This window comes from Clarias gariepinus, chromosome 22 (genome assembly GCF_024256425.1).
Source record: "Clarias gariepinus isolate MV-2021 ecotype Netherlands chromosome 22, CGAR_prim_01v2, whole genome shotgun sequence".
Taxonomy (NCBI): Eukaryota; Metazoa; Chordata; class Actinopteri; order Siluriformes; family Clariidae; genus Clarias; species Clarias gariepinus.
The window spans coordinates 870,167-887,500 of record NC_071121.1 but is presented as its reverse complement, the minus strand read 5'-3'; the positions used below and the strand labels follow the sequence as shown (position 1 = coordinate 887,500).

The 17,334-nt window shown below is 41.2% G+C and overlaps 1 protein-coding gene across 1 annotated transcript in view; it reads right to left on the bottom strand.

Annotated features, from left to right (window-relative positions):
- LOC128510474 (fibulin-2-like) overlaps positions 1-7,216 on the bottom strand; it is a 43,905-nt gene extending 36,689 nt beyond the window's left edge. The window contains exons 1-2 of the mRNA XM_053482789.1: positions 7,131-7,216; positions 3,231-4,438 (exon numbers count right to left, since the gene is read on the bottom strand). Coding sequence (XP_053338764.1) covers positions 3,231-4,386 — 1,156 coding nt within the window. The 5' untranslated portion in view covers positions 4,387-4,438; positions 7,131-7,216. The remainder of the gene's footprint in view (positions 1-3,230; positions 4,439-7,130) is intronic.
- Positions 7,217-17,334: the final 10,118 nt, after the last annotated feature.

Here is a 17,334-nt window from a genome sequence, read left to right as displayed (position 1 = left end):
AGCCGCGACGGGTAGCCTTGTCCCCGGCTAGGTTCACCTACCGAGCGCCACTGAGCTGCGGGCGGTCGCTCGGCTCTTTCGCCGCGATGTGCCGCCGATATGGGCTCAGCGCGCTCGGCCTCGCGCAGCAGCATGTCGCCTTGCCGGCTAACGGCGCACGGAGCTGTATCTTGCTCCGGCGCTTGCGCAGCGCCAGCCTCTGCCCCGAGATCCAGCGCCGGGATTTTCTGCTTCCCGCTCCGCGTTGGTGGACGTGGTGTGCTCGCGCTAGCTCCGCCAGGAAAGCGCCTTTTCAGCGCGAGTAGTGTTCCGCTACTCGGCGGCCCGCTTGGATTTTTAGAAGGTCCTCCTTTGTGCGCTCGAACCCGTTATTCTCCATCCCACTTCTGACACCAATGTAGCGTTTTTACGCCTGAAGAAATGCTGGAGAGACGAGTGAGCTTGTTTGCTACCCAATGCAATGGCTGGGAGTACTTTATTTAGCACACAGCCGGTAATGGCATGAGCAGCACCTTCACTCAGGAGCCTACATCCAATTCAGCACTAGCTTGAACTGGAGCACATTTCACACGTCACACACCCCTCACACAAACAGGGCCGAAGCCACTAACCCAAACACCTTTCCCCAACATGGTGAACACACACCGACATCCCCGCAAGGCATGCTGGTCGTCAGCCGCCGCCCCGCCCACGCCACAATATATAAAATAAAACCTCTTATCCTGTAAATTGTGACAAGTCTTTAATAAAGTAAATGAGGAAATAATTAAGTGTGCACTACTCATGATGTCAGATCAGCATCTTGATGTGGCACACCTGTAAGGTGGGATGGATTATCTCAGCAAAGCAGAAGTGTTTACTATCACACACTTAGACTGATTTGTGAACAATGTTTGAGAGAAATGGTAATATTGTGTATCTGGAATGAATTTTAGATCTTTAAGTCCATCTCATGAAAAATCGGAGCAGAAACAAAGGTGTTGTGTTTATATTTTTGTTGAGTGTATATACTGTATATATATATATAATGTAAACTTGTCCTGATAAACCTGTCAGTCTTGTTCATCCTAATTGATGGATTAGTTTTGAAATTCTTCCTTGATGGTGTGTATAAAGTTCGAGTGTGAATATTAGACAGTTATATAATTTGAAGGTGATCACCCCAGGGACGATTCCCAGGATTCATTCTGGCGTCACAAGGTGGCCGCCCACACAGCAGCACACACCAAGGGGTTCAAGTAACAACTTATAGTGTTTATGTAGGTCCAGCTGCTCATGATTAAAGTGTTAAATTAAGACTCCATGTCCCATCAGCCGTCACCGCTGACGTGTCCTGATATTCTGACTGATTTCCGTCGTCCTCCTCTTGTTCTGCCTCTGTACCAACGTATTTCAAATAAACTGCATTTTCATGAACAGCCTGTTTCTTCTGTAAAAGCTAGGGCATGGACTCTGTATTCAGCACACTACACGAGTCTTAACGTTAAAACGTTCTGTGCTACAGACGTGCACGTCATCTCTCATAATTACAGTGAGGAATCTGCGCTGTCGTCCCCGTCACTCGGCCGTAAATAAAGCCTGGTGAGTACAGCTCTGTCTGACGTGTGTAGAGAGCCGAAGTCCTGCCCTGAGCACACACACACACACACACACACACACACACCACGTGATCATGAGTGCCGGCCGTAAAGCCGACTCTGCTGAGGAAAAGTTACACATTCCTATAAAGTCCAGGTGCTGGAGCAGGTCTGAACAGCGTCACCGTGTCGGGGAGAAGCTCAGCATCCGACTGATCGACTGACGCTAATAAACCCTGCAGGAGAGTTCTGGGAAACACAACAAACCCGGTTCTGTATGAGTCCAGTGCTTTACTACTGCGCTGTGCTGCTTCATTCTGCATTCAGACTGGTGAAGAAGAGAGAGCGTGAGAGAGGGAGACTGGCAGAGTGAGAATGAGACACAGCATGAGACACAGCATAGGACTGATCCTGCTGAGACACATCAAGACACATGGACACATAAAGGGTGCGAGACAGAACTGTAGGATAGTAAGACAGTATCAGATAGAGTGTGAAAGACAGGATTAGATAGAAAGAGAGTGAGACAAGATGAGACAGTGACAGAGTGAGACAAAAAGAATGTAGGTCAATGACAGAATGAGACAGTGTAAGACAGAAACAGTGTGAGATGGTGACAGAGTGAGACTACAGGATGACAGAGTGACACAAAGTGAGACAGTGAGAGTGACAGTGAAACAGAGTGACACAGTAACAGGACGAGTCAGTGACAGAGTAAGATAGTGAGACAGTGACGGAATGAGATAAAATGAGACAGAGACACAGTAAGACAAAGACAGTGCACGAGTCAAACAGAGTGAAAGTCAGGCAGTGATAATGGCAGCTGAGAGTCAAACAGAGTGAGACAGTGACAAAGTGAAACTGAGTAAAGATAGTGACAGAGGGAGACAGTGACGGAGTGAAATAAAGTGATACAATGACATAGTGAGACAGTAACTTTGTGAGACACAGGGACAGATTTAGACAAAGTGAAACTGAGTGAGACAGTGACGGAGTAAAACGACATAGTGAGACAGCGTGAAACAGTAACATTATGAGACACAGGGACAGATTGAGACAGGGTGAGACAGTGTTAATGAATGTTCTAGAACAGCAGTGCAGCTTCACAGGACAGGCTGATATTAACTGTCTTCCTCCTTCATGTCCACACGCAGGTTGTCGGTCTGATCCGGATAATAAACAGATCAGAAAACGAGTAAACTTTGATCTAGTGAGGTTTTTGAAGGAGTCTCCAGTGTCAGCACTGTGTACCAGTTAGAATACAGTTGTAACTTTAGGATTTCTGACACATGTTGTTTGTCTTGTTAACTTTGAGGACGGAGAACTGAGCAACACACACACTGTCTCAGTGAACTGACTCGCTGGTTAGTGAGTTCAACTGAATCGAATCATGTATTCCTCGGATTCGAACACTAAGGAACCAGGACATGAACCGATTCACCATCTTACACAGCACTGCAGATTTCCTCCACATTTAGTCATGGTATCAGAAGAATGCACCTCGGCTCCTCTGCCAGTTATTTTTACCCACAATCCTTTTCTCTGTAGCTCATACTTCTCTCAGATGTGTAATGAGCCGTCATGTGGAACGGCCTTTTGTTTTTTAGAATCTTTTCATTTTAAAGGAAAAACTTGTGTCACACACTCACTCACCTCTCCGGTTGTCGGGTGTTAGATCCAGGTCGTTTCTCTCCAGGTGGTATCTGCCCAGGGTTTCTGGCTGTCTGTACAAGTCCACTGGTGGTGACGTGGTGGAAATGAACTGCGGTGTAGGAAGAGTGTTGGGATCTGGGATCGCGTGCTGAAGGTTCTCGTCATCGTCAGGGTTTTTCTCTGTTCTTCCGAAATCAACTGTGGTATTGAGTGTGGTTTCTTTTGAAGGAGCCCGAGTGGGTCTAACCACTGTTTCTGTCTGAGATGATAACTTTTCAGAAGGTCTCGGATCTGTCTTAATAGTAGTAACGCTTAGTGAGTCCTCGGTTCCATCTTCTTCTGCGTCATACACGCCCAGTGTCTCTCTAAGCTCCTTTCTGGTGTCTTCATGAAAACCATCGTGCGAATTCTGACCCGGAGGAGTTGCAGAAGATTGGATCGAAGCATCTGCACTTGTCGTGGCTTCTGGGAAATAATCATAGTCCTCACTCTCTTCGAACTCTGACCTGTTCTCTGTGTAAATCGGAACTGAGTTACTCTGAAATTTATTAGCTTGACCAGGGACATCTTTAACGTTTTCATGTTTGGAGATCTGTAGATCATTCTCTTTAACCTCAGGATTCTTGAGCGTTTCTGAGGGACACTCAGGAATCACAGAGCACATCAGGTCACCACCGTCGTTGGGACAGTGACACACCTGACACGGATCCATGTGGAAGGAGTGGCCAGCTTCGTATTTCTGGTTCTCGTAGACGCAGCCAAAGCGCAGGCAGTGAGGACACGCCTCGGTCGTCCCGGAGAGCTCGATGCAGTGAGGAGGAACTTCAGGGCACGGGATGAAGCGGCAACTTATCCTGCCTCCGCCCGCGGGACACGAACACTCCGTACTGCCAGAGTCCACCAGGTACGACTGTCCTTCAGGGACCTTCCCGTTTTTAAATCTGGCCCTGATGCAGTCGTAATACTGGTACCCCTCACACGTGCAGCCTCGCTGTAGACACGTGGCACAGCACGCTCCGCTCTCCAGAACCTCCTCAATGCAGTGGTCCAGATGTGGACAGTCCACTCCGGTGCAGTCCCTCTGCCCGAGACACGTCTGCAGGAGTACAAGAGTGCACGCAAGGACGTTCCATTTCACCAAAACCCGCTTGGTCATTCTTAAAAAACGCCACAGACGATTGTCACCTTGTGCTCCGCCCACCGCTGACCTGAAGTCAGGATAAAAAAAAGTGTCATTATGTGATATTACTAACATGACGTGCACACAGGACATGGCTACAGTTACACCACGCTGCTGCTGAGTTCTGGATTGGGTATTGTCTACTACAGCAGCACTGACAGTAGTCCTGCAGGATGAAATATTTTATAAACAGCTGTTATAAGAATGATTGCTGTTAAAGAAAAGTTTTAATCACTAGGTGATTTATGTAGCTGTGTTTTTTGGGGTGCCAATAATTCTGGAGTTGACCATAAATCAAGAGGTTGTATTTGATGAGCTGCACTTGGCAAGTGAAAATATGTTAAATCTAGCCAAATGTATTTCAAATTTCTTAAGGTGAGCTTACAACAAAACCACATTCTAAGACTCTTAAGCCTAAACCTGAAGGCATTTGATCAATTTGTTTTAAACATATTTCTGTTTATTTTGCCAAATAACTTTGCCAATTTACTGCCAATTTACTTTCACGTTTAGAAGTGATATACATCGAATTATTATTTTTATATTTGTTTAAATTATTAGCTTTATATATAATATTATATTTTTATATTAGATTTAACATTTGTTTATAATATTATTATTTTTATTATACATTTACTATACATTTATACATTTAAATTGAACACATAATTATTATTTATTAAGTGATGTACATATTTAAATATACTGTAATTATTTAATTAATTAGGTCAAATTGACCGGCCAATAAAAATGGAAAAATTCTGCTTAAAAATAGCAAACAAGTTTTAGAAATTAATAATTTTATAATCTTTCATAAATAATATTTGATTTATTGTGATATATTTATCATTAATAAGAAAAGGAGATACATTTAACTATACTCGAGATACCTTCCCTGGCTCAGATCTTTTCTTTCCTTTCCTCCGTGTGATAAACAGATGATAAAGTTTAAAGTAAATGAACAGATGTGAATAAATCATATAACACACATACGGTATAAACACCGCATTCCATCATTAAATCCTCATGCTCGTGTTCTTCATGTGGAACCATATGGGTTCTCCAGGTTCTCCGTGTATCTCCGTGTTAACTCACTGACTGAAGAGTCTGCTAGAGGTCAAAGGTCACCTGACTCTGGCTTATACTCTCACCAGATGACAGTGTGCTCATGTGAAGTGCACAAACTCGCCCTTGGGCTCCGAGTCACAGCCTCCGACATCAACACAAACACACACACTGACACACACACACTCACTAATTCAGTCCTGAGGAGCAGTGTAACATAGCCAGTCCATCTAAAGGCATGTTTCTGATAAGGGAGGAAACTGGAGAAGGCTGAGGAGGAAACTCACACAGATAGCAACCTGGGTTCCTGAACAAACCCTGGGCCTGTGAGACAGCAAAGCTACAGGCTTTTACCCTTGTTTATTTAGACGGCGTTTGTCGTTGTTTTTAACCAATATAAGAGGATTCATTCAAATAACTATCAATTATAACTAGGCAATCATCAGCTAATGAAGTATATGATGCTAACTAATAGAGCTAACCAAGCTAACAAAGGCTATAAATATCACAATATCTGCCATCTACTGAAGTGAAATGTAATAATATAATTTTAATGCCATACTTATTGATTTTTATTTCTTAGCATATCCTACATCATAACTACAAACTAATGACATAGAAAAAAGAAAGAAACAAAAGAAATTAAGGTGGGACTTAAGGTGTCTGTCCTGTTAATGATATCAGAGCAATTAGAGTTTAATTAAATATGTATTAAAACAGAATTCCTTTGTGTTGCAAGAAGAGATTTTAACCATAAATACGGCGAAATAAATTATTTTTAAACATACAATAATAATCTAAAATATACCAGTATAAAAATAACATTTTATTTGTTATTTTAGAATCATTTTAATAGCTGAATATATAAACCATTAAACATTTTTTTAACATTCATAATATAAAACATTTGTATAACAGGACCACTCCCTCCAACATAAGGACCCTGACATGAAAAAAAAAAAAAAAAACATAAAAAAAAAACCTGTGTGTTTTTAAATTGGCCAATTTTTCATGATCGTTTCTTGAAGGAAAGGCTTACGTAGTCACGTGACTCACTATAAAATTGATTTCCCTTAGAATAAGAGAAGTGAAGCCTATATGTCTGCATTAGATTTATTTCGCACCTTTACAGACAGTCACAAACACTTTTTATGTGTCTTATTTAATGTATGGAGCAACATGTTAGAGAATAAAAAACAAGAAAAGATAGTATAAGATTAACACACGTTTAAGATTAAATCGGACTGCTGTTTTTATTACAGGATATTTTTAACTTTGATTTAAGCTGAAGTTTGTAAACATTTCAAACAGTTCAAACACAATAATGATTTACATAACTGACATCTTTAAATATTTCCCCTCGATTATTCCCTACAATAATACTGATATACAGGGAAGTAAAGGAGGTGTTTTTCCGCGGGAACAGGGTCCGAGTCCGGGCTGCTGAATGGACGCGGGTTTTCCGGATCAAACGGACCGCGATGCTCAGATGATCACGCGCCAGATCTCTTTGATCTGTTAGATCTCCCTGATGATCTCCACTTTCATTTACTGTCCATTCTCAGGTCAGAAAACGGCGCAAAAATGACTCGTAAGCATCCAAACACACACACACACACACACACACACACACACGACCTGAAGTGTGAACTTACCTGTGTGTGTTGGTTCCCGCGTCTGTGTGTGTCTCTGATTACTGAGTGCTGAAGAGGATCTGCGCTCAGACCTTAACCTCTAACACACACACACACACACACACACACTGCGAGTCACCTCACCGACTCTTTCGGACGGAATCGACTCCAGAAATGTGATTCAGGTTGAATGAACCGAACCGATCTGGATCTGATTCGTTTGATTCACACTTCCAGTCACTCAGGCATAAAGTCGTTTATAGTATATTTAATGTTATATTGTTGATGATTGTTAATGTAGATGTTTATTCACATTTGCTGATAAGAACTTTCACTTAAAGGCAGTTAATGTGCTATTTAAGCAAAGTGAGTTAATAAAGTCTAATCATTGGAACAGGATCAGCTAATGAGGAGCTAAGAGCTAACTGTGGAGCCGGGACCCTGACTGACTGAGATCAATTAACGAGGCTCATAATGCTACAATAAGACCCATGAAGCTGATTCATCAATTAACATGAGATATCAAAAGTCATCACGAGTAAAGAAAAAACGTTTTGAGACAGTTCTCCGCTCTAGATACAGCCGAGTCACTGATGCCTAGTCTCTAAGTGATGACTAAAGACCGGCACGTTTCTTAGGTTTTTGGGTTAAAGTGTGTGACTGATGGCACTTATTCAAGTTCAAGTTCAAGTTCAAGTAGGCTTTATTGTCATTACAACCATATACAGTTAGTACACAGTGAAACGAAACAACGTTCCTCCAGGACCAAGGTGCTACATGCAACATAAATTTACAACATAAGTTAACAGAGACACTAAACTAGCTAACCAAGAGGCCTAGTTAACTGGCTAGCAGAGACATGACAGAGAGACCTAACATAAATTACAACATAAATTAACAATAACTAACTAACTAGCTAAGTAACATTTTTATAGACAACATAAAGTGCACGTGCAAATGTGCAAACAAGAGCAACAGTAGCAGTTCAGTAACAGTTCTTAGTAACAGTTTACTTATTGTTTGGGCAGTGGTGGCTCAGAGGGCTCAGGCACTGTGTTACTGATCGGAAGGTCGCCGGTTCGATCCCCAGCTCCACCAGGTTGCCGCTGTTGGGCCCTTGAGCAAGGCCCTTAACCCTAAGTGCTCCAGGGGTGCTGTATCATGGCTGACCCTGCGCTCTGTCCCCATTTACACTGGGATATGCGAAGAAGGAATTTCACTGTGCTGTAATGTATATGTGACAAATAAAGGCTTAACTTAACTTAACCCAGTGTAAGGATCTATCCAATGGTGGAAACTTTACAAAAGCAGTTTTGTAAGTCACTCTGAATAAGAGATTCTGACAAATGCCTAAATGTAAATGTGTTCTATTTATCAGCTGTGGGAATGATCTGAATCAGTGCTTGAGATTGCTTTGATTCATTAGAGCTCACACTGCGTATGCTGCCGTTTTAATATTTAAAAGCAGCACAGATCCATGCCGGCAACACAGCACCGGTCAACGAAGATTAAAAACAATATAGGTGCCTTTATGGAAGCCTTGCCTGTGTGTGTTAAGGGGGAGGCTTCGGACATCAAACTGTACATGGTAACAAAAGTTATCATTACTTTTATAACATGTAAATTTTACCACTATGGGAATATGGGAAGGACGTCATAAAAATTTTGAACTCTGAGCAGATTATTATAATTTATTTTTAGGTTATAGAAACACCCGAAAAAAACAACAATAAAACCTTTTGATCATGTGTATTTGTGCTATTTCTTTGCCTATGTAACCCATCCCATTTTTTTTTTTTTTGCTCAGTCATGTGTGTATAGTTGATTAAATGTATAGATATTAAAATGAAATGAAATTCAGTTTGTCATATTGCCTAGGTTGTGCAATATACACTGGACAATCCTGAGGCGTAAAATAATAACAGGAAAACAAATAATGACTAAAATGCACTGAGCTTAAAGGGCCACGACTTTTTCACTGCAGTTCTGATTGGTCTGAGTAGCTCATTCTAAACGCAGGTTACAGATGTAGGCGGAGTCAGGGGTGGGGTTATACCCTTCCTTATGACATAATAAATGTGAACTAGACCAAAACTCCTCTGGCTAATGAGAAACAGTCAGTTTTCTCTCCCTATAAATTTTATTTTATTGATTCGTTCAGTACATGTACATTGCACAGTGACCATAAAGTAGAATCTAATTTAATCTAGAGTTTACTTTAATGTATAAACTCAAATAAAAAATAAATTATGCCCAGTATATCTGAACAATTTAGGTTGGTCACAGGGTTCCTGATTAATTTTCTATTCCGTATTGTTTTTGTAGTAACAGCTTGCTCTTTACTTTCTAATTACTACAGTAGATCAGACATGTATGGAAGGAGTCTCCAGTTTTAGACTTTGCAACAATCTGAACCCACACCTTCACAAAGTTAAAGCTTTAACTATCTTACAGAGGGAGAGAGAGTTATAAAGAAAGTGGTGCAGTGTGAATTCCGTGTGTGTGTGTGTGTGTGTGTTTTAACCTGACTGTATGTGAATTACTGTTGTGTGGAAAACATAGTGATTTCTGCGTGCCACGCTGCAGGACTGTTCCTCGCTCCAGGGGAAATATTTTAATAAAATGAGATAACAGGGCTCCAGAGGTCCGACCAGATGTGGCTTCCTAAAGATCTTCTTTAACTGATTACTTTAAACATTTGTGCAGATGTCATGCAACATTTTACTGTAATTCACATGTAAAGAAAATAACAGATGAAAATTAGAATACTCGCAAAGTACATGTAACAAAAAAATGTACACCTGAGTAGTGAAGGAACTTCTACGATACACTTCTGTTGCTTGCACTTTACTGAAAAAATTATCACCCAATTAACACACATACACTTAGAACAAAGAGTTCTCCATGGGTTCTTAATCTGTCCACCTGTACAACTCTACAGCAGAGATCTTTCCATCATAATACAGCATAGAACCCTTTTGGGAGGCCTTGTTTACCTTATAAACATTTAAAGAACCATTAAGGAACCATTTTTCTTTAAAGATATTTACCTTTAGACAATGTTGGTGTCGTGCTAAAGTACAAAATGTTCTTAGTATTTGATACACTCTTAGAACACTATTAGAACACAGAGTTCTTTAAAGGGATTTTAGCAGTTCTTTGGATTAATTAAGAGTTTTAGAGTTCCATAGAAGGGTTCCGCTTGCAAATGATAGAAAAATATTCTGTTCGTAGAAAAAAGGCAAAATCTAGAACTGCTAGAAGTTTATCCCTTTACAGGAAGCTTCAAAGATTCTCTGTAAAATTCTACAAAGCACAGAGCCCTATAAGGAGACCTTGTTTATTCAATGAAACCTCCAAAAACATTAAAGAACCCTACTCAACCTTTACACACGGTGTCACTGCTGTGACAAAACATTTGTAGTTCCAGGTTCGCTCTTAGGATAAAAAGTTCTTCACTGGTTCTTCAAGGGTTCTTTGGATAAATATGGCCTGAAAAAAGCATTTCGAGATATCTCTCGGAGGGGGAACTGGACTGACTCTTAAGCGCTTTCCTTTCAGTAGTGACTCCAAGTTGAACTTTTCTGTGGAAGCAATTGATTATCCGAAGAAACTTTTAGAGATGCCCATGTTGCTCATGTTAATGCTTGTTAGTGACATCATAAAACATCACATGTTCCACAGTGTGTGTAATAAGGGAGTAATTATTGGCTGTAGAGATTTATTTAAGCTCCTGTAGATCTGGTCACAGAGTACTGCGTCTTGTTCTGCTATTCTGTTCACACACTTGATTTCTTCATGTGTTGCTCTCTAGTGAGATTCCAGAAACATGAAGAGGATTCTGGATTTTACTTTTCTTAATGATCTCATCTTTACGTACGTAGACGCTGTCTTCGGTTCTCACCAGCGGGTTTCATCACAGCTCCAATCTAAATATTGTTTTTTGTCTTTTATGAGTCGTAGAGATTTGTGTTTAAAGCTCTGTAAATAATCCTGTCTTAACTTCCTGGCAGAGGCAACTAGGCTTTGAGTTACAACATCCTGACATTTATACAAGACATTACAACGCTATCGGTTTTCAGCAGGGCCAGACTTTACAGCAGGTTCAGAAGCTTTAACATGGACTCACTTCTTCCTTCTTCACATCCAGAGTTTTGGTTTGATCCATGGAGGCTTGGAGAAGTTCAGGAGCTTGTTTGGTTTATTTATTTATTTATTTATTTAACATTTCTCTATTATCCTGTCATTCTAGAGTTCCATCATGATGTGTTGAATAGACAAGAAGGTTATTTTATAACTTATTTTATTTATTATAGTAAGAAGGAGAGCACGGTGACCATTCAGTGTGAAAGTTGCGAACAGCGTGCTGGTGTTCATGAGCGCTCTCCTCGTAATTACACCATTTGTGATCAGATATCATTTGTAAGTCAGCATCGCTCCCTACACCAACTCTAAACTTACCATCATCAGGGACATTCTGATCATTATTATTATGTATACATATTTCCTTATATTTCTTCTAATTTAATTCCATTTTCTCAATTCTGTAAAGATGTTTTGTGACTAAAAGTGCTATGTAAATAAAATTGAATTGAATTCTTATGCAGCATCAGTCTAGAACACTACACACACACACACACACACACACACACACACACACACACACACACAAACTATTTATTATATTTAATTTGTTAAAAAAAAAAAAGCTAAAACCACGCAGGTGAGGAATAATTGTCGATGTTGTAGGTCTGTGATGAGGAGAAAATGACAGGAAGTAGTTTTCCCTGTGAAGTGATGCTGATGAGGATGTGGTTTTGCTGCAGGTTAAAATGTGGTTTAAAAAACATTCCAACATTACAGAGCCGCGTTCTGCTCATGACCCGGAGTCATAAAACGAAAGGCTTTAATTAAATACTGAAGGTGAATATAAACGTAAGAAGTTCTGGGTCTAAATTGTATTTATGAAGCTGGAAATCCTGTCATCAGGAAGTGAAGCTCACAGCTTCCGGGCGATATTCCAGGAATCAGGACGTAAACCTGAGGTGCTGAGACACGTTTCTAAAATCGTATTTTATGAGTCACGACACGCGGGAATCTTTCTCTGTAGTGTTTCGTTTTCAATACTTTATCTCTTTATCATAAAATAATAAACAGCTCTCCTTGTGATTCATCTCCTGAGCTGCCAGTGATCCAGACCCCCTCTGCCCTCTGGACCTGTCTGACTCGTCCTGGTGTCCCTCTTCTGGTTGGAGATCTCGTCACATGGACGCCCCGTGTGGTCTGTCTGGGATGCGTGTGGTGACTGGGGACGGTTCCACTTTACCATGAAGACGGTCCTGTCCTCTGCTCTGATACAGACAGCTGTTCTCTGAGGACTCGTGACTGCAGTCGCTCGATAGTTCAGGACTGGAGTTTCCTACAGTCTACCTAAAACTCCAATAACCAACTGGACTCCATATGAACTTCTCCACATCTCCTGTTATACTGAACTTCCAGCCTCCTAACACACAGTATGAGTGCAGATCAATCTGGGATGGATTCCCTGTTGAGTCTGGTTCCTCTCAAGGTTGCTTCCCATGGACTCATCTCAGGGAGTTTTTCCCTCAGCACCGTCGCCCTCGGTTTGTTTATCAGATTCACACACATTTCTATGAATCTCTTTAATTGTATAAAGCTGCTTTGCGACAGTGACCATTGTTAAAACGCTATAGAAATAAAAATTTAATTAAATTTGATGTCAGCCCTGGTCAGCACTGTCGTGTCGTAATGTTACCTAAAATAATCTGTCCTAATGATGACCTTGAAAGTATTGGCACCTTTCATGAAACCATGAAAGATGACAAACACAACAAATTTATCACAATAAAAAAACAATATTAAATGATTGACCCAACAGTTTATATCTTGATAATTACAAGCACTAAGTTTCTTCCTGTTTTTTTATTTTTCTTTTAATGAGCATTTTTGGAAATTTTTGGCGTTTTATTCTTCATGCTCTCATGTGGAAAACCTTTTTTGTTTTATCAAAGCTCCAATCTTAATATTGATTCCTCTTATACAAGCTATGAAGATTTTTGTTTAAAGCTCCATCTATAATCAAGTCTTAACCACCTGGCAAAGGCAACTAGGCTTTGAGTTACAGCATCCTGGCATTTATGCGAGAAGTTACAATGCCATCTGTCTTTAACAGCTCCAGAGCATGTCCTCCAGGTTAACAGCAGCCTCAGGTTCAGGAGCTTTAACATGGATTCACTTTTCTTTACAGCCAGGTCCTTGTGTTCATTCTGCCTGGAGCTCCAGGGAGGCTGGGACAAGTTCAGGAGCTGAGTTTTGTAGGTTGTGTCTCAGGAAGAGATTCCTTAATGCCAGTCTTCCAAACTCAATCTTCTAAAATCAGTGTTGTTGTTTGGACTTAGTTGAAATTGATACAAAATATTCCATAAACAAGGGACAAATTGTTGTTCAGGAGACATGTGGAAAAAAGAGACAATGCTTGTCAAATCAGCAGGTTAAACTAGTTAGTGTTGAGGAGGAGATGGATGGAGATAAATCCTGAGCGATCCTGAAAGAGAAGCTTATTAACTGTGGTTCTTTACAGGACCTTTGATCTCTACCGTCCTACAGTATAAACAGCCCTGGGTGTACTGGCGTGGTTTTACTGTGCATCAGTCTCTTAAACTGCTCTTCAACATTTCAGTCTCAACACTTTTTCCTAGAAAGACTTGGGATTAATTATACTAATACACCGGCCAAAAAAAGGAAAAAAGACTCACCACCTGGATTTAACTATGAAAGCTTCTTAATAGTTGGATCATTACTGCAGTGATTTATAAGTGATTGGTCGCTTCACATCTCAGTTCCCCCTCATCTCTGTGTTTCGTTCTGGCTCCTCCCTTTTAGTGATGATGTCATAGTTAGTCCTGCCGGAGTCCCTGCTTGCACTCTACACCAAATATACATTCACTTTATACAGTGTTTGACTGTGACCAGACCTAACTGTTATCTCTCCTTCTCTTCTGCTCTCTCTTCTTCTCTCTCTTTTTCCCTATCCCTATCTCTCACTTTCTGTCTCACTACACCTGTCTCTCCTGAGCTGCCAGTGATCCAGACCCCCTCTGTCCTCTGGACCTGTCTCACTCGTCCTGGTGTCCCTCTTCTGGTTGGAGATCACATGGACGCCCTGTGTGGTCTGATGCGTGTGGTGTCTGGGGACGATTCCACTTTACCATGAAGACGGTCCTGTCCTCGGCTGATGCAGACAGCTGTTCTCTGAGGACTCATGACTTCAGTCGCTCAATAGTTCATGACTAGAGCTTCCTACAGTCTACCTGAGCCTTCAATAACAGACTGGACTCCATTTAAACTTAAACACATCTCCTGTTATACTGAACTTACTAACACACAGTATGAGTGCAGATCAATCCCTGATATCCGTTATCACCCAGATGAGGATGGGTTCCCTGTTAAGTCTGGTTCCTCTTAAGGTTTCTTTCTATTGCTAGATCAGGGAGGTTTTTTTTTGCCACTGTGGCCGTCGTCCTCGGCTTGCTCATCAGGGACAGGCTTTTTTATTTATTTAATCCCCCCCCTGATTTTCTCCCTAATTAAGTCGTGTCCAGTTCCACCCCGTCAGTAGGGGCTCCCACATTAAGGCTAGTCGGAAGGGCCGAAGACTATCACTTGTTTCCTCTGAACCATGTGACGCCAGCCAACCGCATCTTTTCGAACCGCTCGCTCACGCACCGTTAAGGACAGCGCTATCCGCTCCTTCCGCTTCGTGAGCTCACAGACGCCCCTGATTGGCTGTGAAGCCGTGATTAATGTGGGAGCGCGAGTACCTCTCATCCCTCCCCTCTGAAAGAGCTCCGCCAATCAGCTCTTTTTAGACCTCCGGCTGCGAGAGGTTACAGCATCACCCGGGAATTTAACTCGCGATCTCCGGATAATAGGGCGAGCACTTGTACCCCTTTTCCACTGCTCTGGTTCCTGTGCCGGTTCCATGCTGGTTCCCAATTTTGGAACCAGTGTCGCACTTGTCCACAGAAAAATAATGCCGGTGCCATAAAATAAGCACCGAACCGGCCCCTAAACTCTGCTCGTCTAGTCACGAGAACCCGTGACGTCACGAGCGATGGGCGCAATTATAGGGAACGTTAAAAAAAAATGGCGGAGACCCAAAGCTTTTAGCGATTTGGACATCTGCCGAGATTCAGCAGAAATTGGAAAGTGCTTTACAGTAAGAAAATAAAAAGTGTATGAGGAAATAAGAGAAGAACTAATAGTCGCAGGCTTCACACGAACAACTGACCAAATAGTAAATAAGCTGGTTGTCCATGTCGATCTCTTTTAGCGGTTATAACACGTCGAATAAGCTGCTTTTGGATACTGAAATACATTTTCATAGTTTGGAGAATAACCAGTAAACTGACTTCGGCCATGGTCATTTCTGTTTAGTGGGCGTGGCCTGTGAGGTGTTATCATGCAGCTCCCGCTGAGCTCCTGTCTAGTGTAAATGCGGGCCGGTTCTCGGTACCTGGCACCAGCACCAGTGTAGCGGAAATCAGGTATTGGAGGCCATAAGGTCATTTGATTCATTCACATCTCATACAAACTTAAATAATTATTTTGATTGTGTAAAGCTGCTTTGCGACAATGTCAATTGTTAAAAGCGCTATACAAATAAAATTGAATTGAATTGTTTCAGAGAGGTCAAATTATTGTCCTGCACCAAGCAAAGAAAACAACATGATGTGGATCTGAAATTGATTAAGAACTGTCCGATGGATTAACATCCAAGTGGAGTCTTGTCATCTTCTATAAAGAAATGTGATCAAGAAAACATCTTGTATGAGCGTGCTAATAGTAAAAGTAAGAGAGTTTACATGCGCACGCACACCCACCCACACACACACACACACACACACACACAGTGTGAGGACAACTCACAGGACTGGGACTAAACAGTGTGTCCATAAGAAAACCACTTGTTAGAGAGGCTTCAGTTTGTTCGGGATCATAAAGACTGGACTTTGGAGTGATGGAGAAAGGTCATGTGACCTGATGAGTCCAGACTGACCCTATTCCAGAGTGATGGGCGTGTCAGGGTGAGAAGGGAAGGACATGAAGCGATGCTCCCATCATGCATAGTGTCCACTGTACAAGCCTCTGGAGACAGTGTTATGATCTGGGGTTGATCAGTTACTCAGGTCTAGACTCAGTAACGTTAACTCAGTAACGTTAACTCAGTAACGTTAACTAACACAATCTTTTCATAATTGATCAATCAATCAATCTTTTTACATCCATGGACACTATGGACAATTACACGCACACCTTCCTTCATATCTTCCTTTACGTTTACATCCTGGACCAGTGCACAAAGACACTTTAATAACCTCTGCACAAAGACACTTTGTTCTATGCATATTTGCACACCCAGTACAGTATATTTCTATTTGTACAGTAGATTTCTATTTTTATGTACATCAGATTTCTATTTTTATTTTTAGTTCTATTTTTCCTAGTTTAATTTAATTTTTTCTATCGTATTTCTTTTATTCATATTTATTTCTTATTTGTAAACTTTAATTCTCTTTTAGGGTCAATGGCAGTCGTATAAGCATTTCACTACATTTCGTACTGTGTATGACTGTGTATGTGACAAATAAAATTTGAATTTGAATTTGATTATGGGGCAATAAAATGAAGTCAGCTGACCACCTGAATGTACTGAACCACCAGAGGATTACATCTATGGAGGGTTTCTTCTTCACTGATGGGACGCGTCATATTCCAGGATGATGATTCCAGGATTTATTGGGTTCAAATTGTTAAAGAGCAGTTCAGGGAGAATGAGACACATTTTCACAGATGAAGTGGACACCACCGAGTCCAGACCTTAACCCCATTGGGAATCTTTGAGATGTGCTGGAGAAGGCTTTACACAGCGGCTGACTTTCACATCATCAGTACAAAATATTGGAGAGAATTGAATGTGACTCTGGACAGAAATAAATGTTTTGATATGTTTTGATGTTGCATAAACTTATTGAAACGATGCCACGGCTGTGATCAAAAGGCGGTGCAATAAATCATTAGAGTGTGTGACCATGCGTTTCAGATGTTAGATATGTTGAGCTCAGAACGGGGGTAAATACGTAGGCAAAGAACCAAACGACTGACAAAAATGTGTTCAAATGTTGCAATGAAATATTTATTCCAT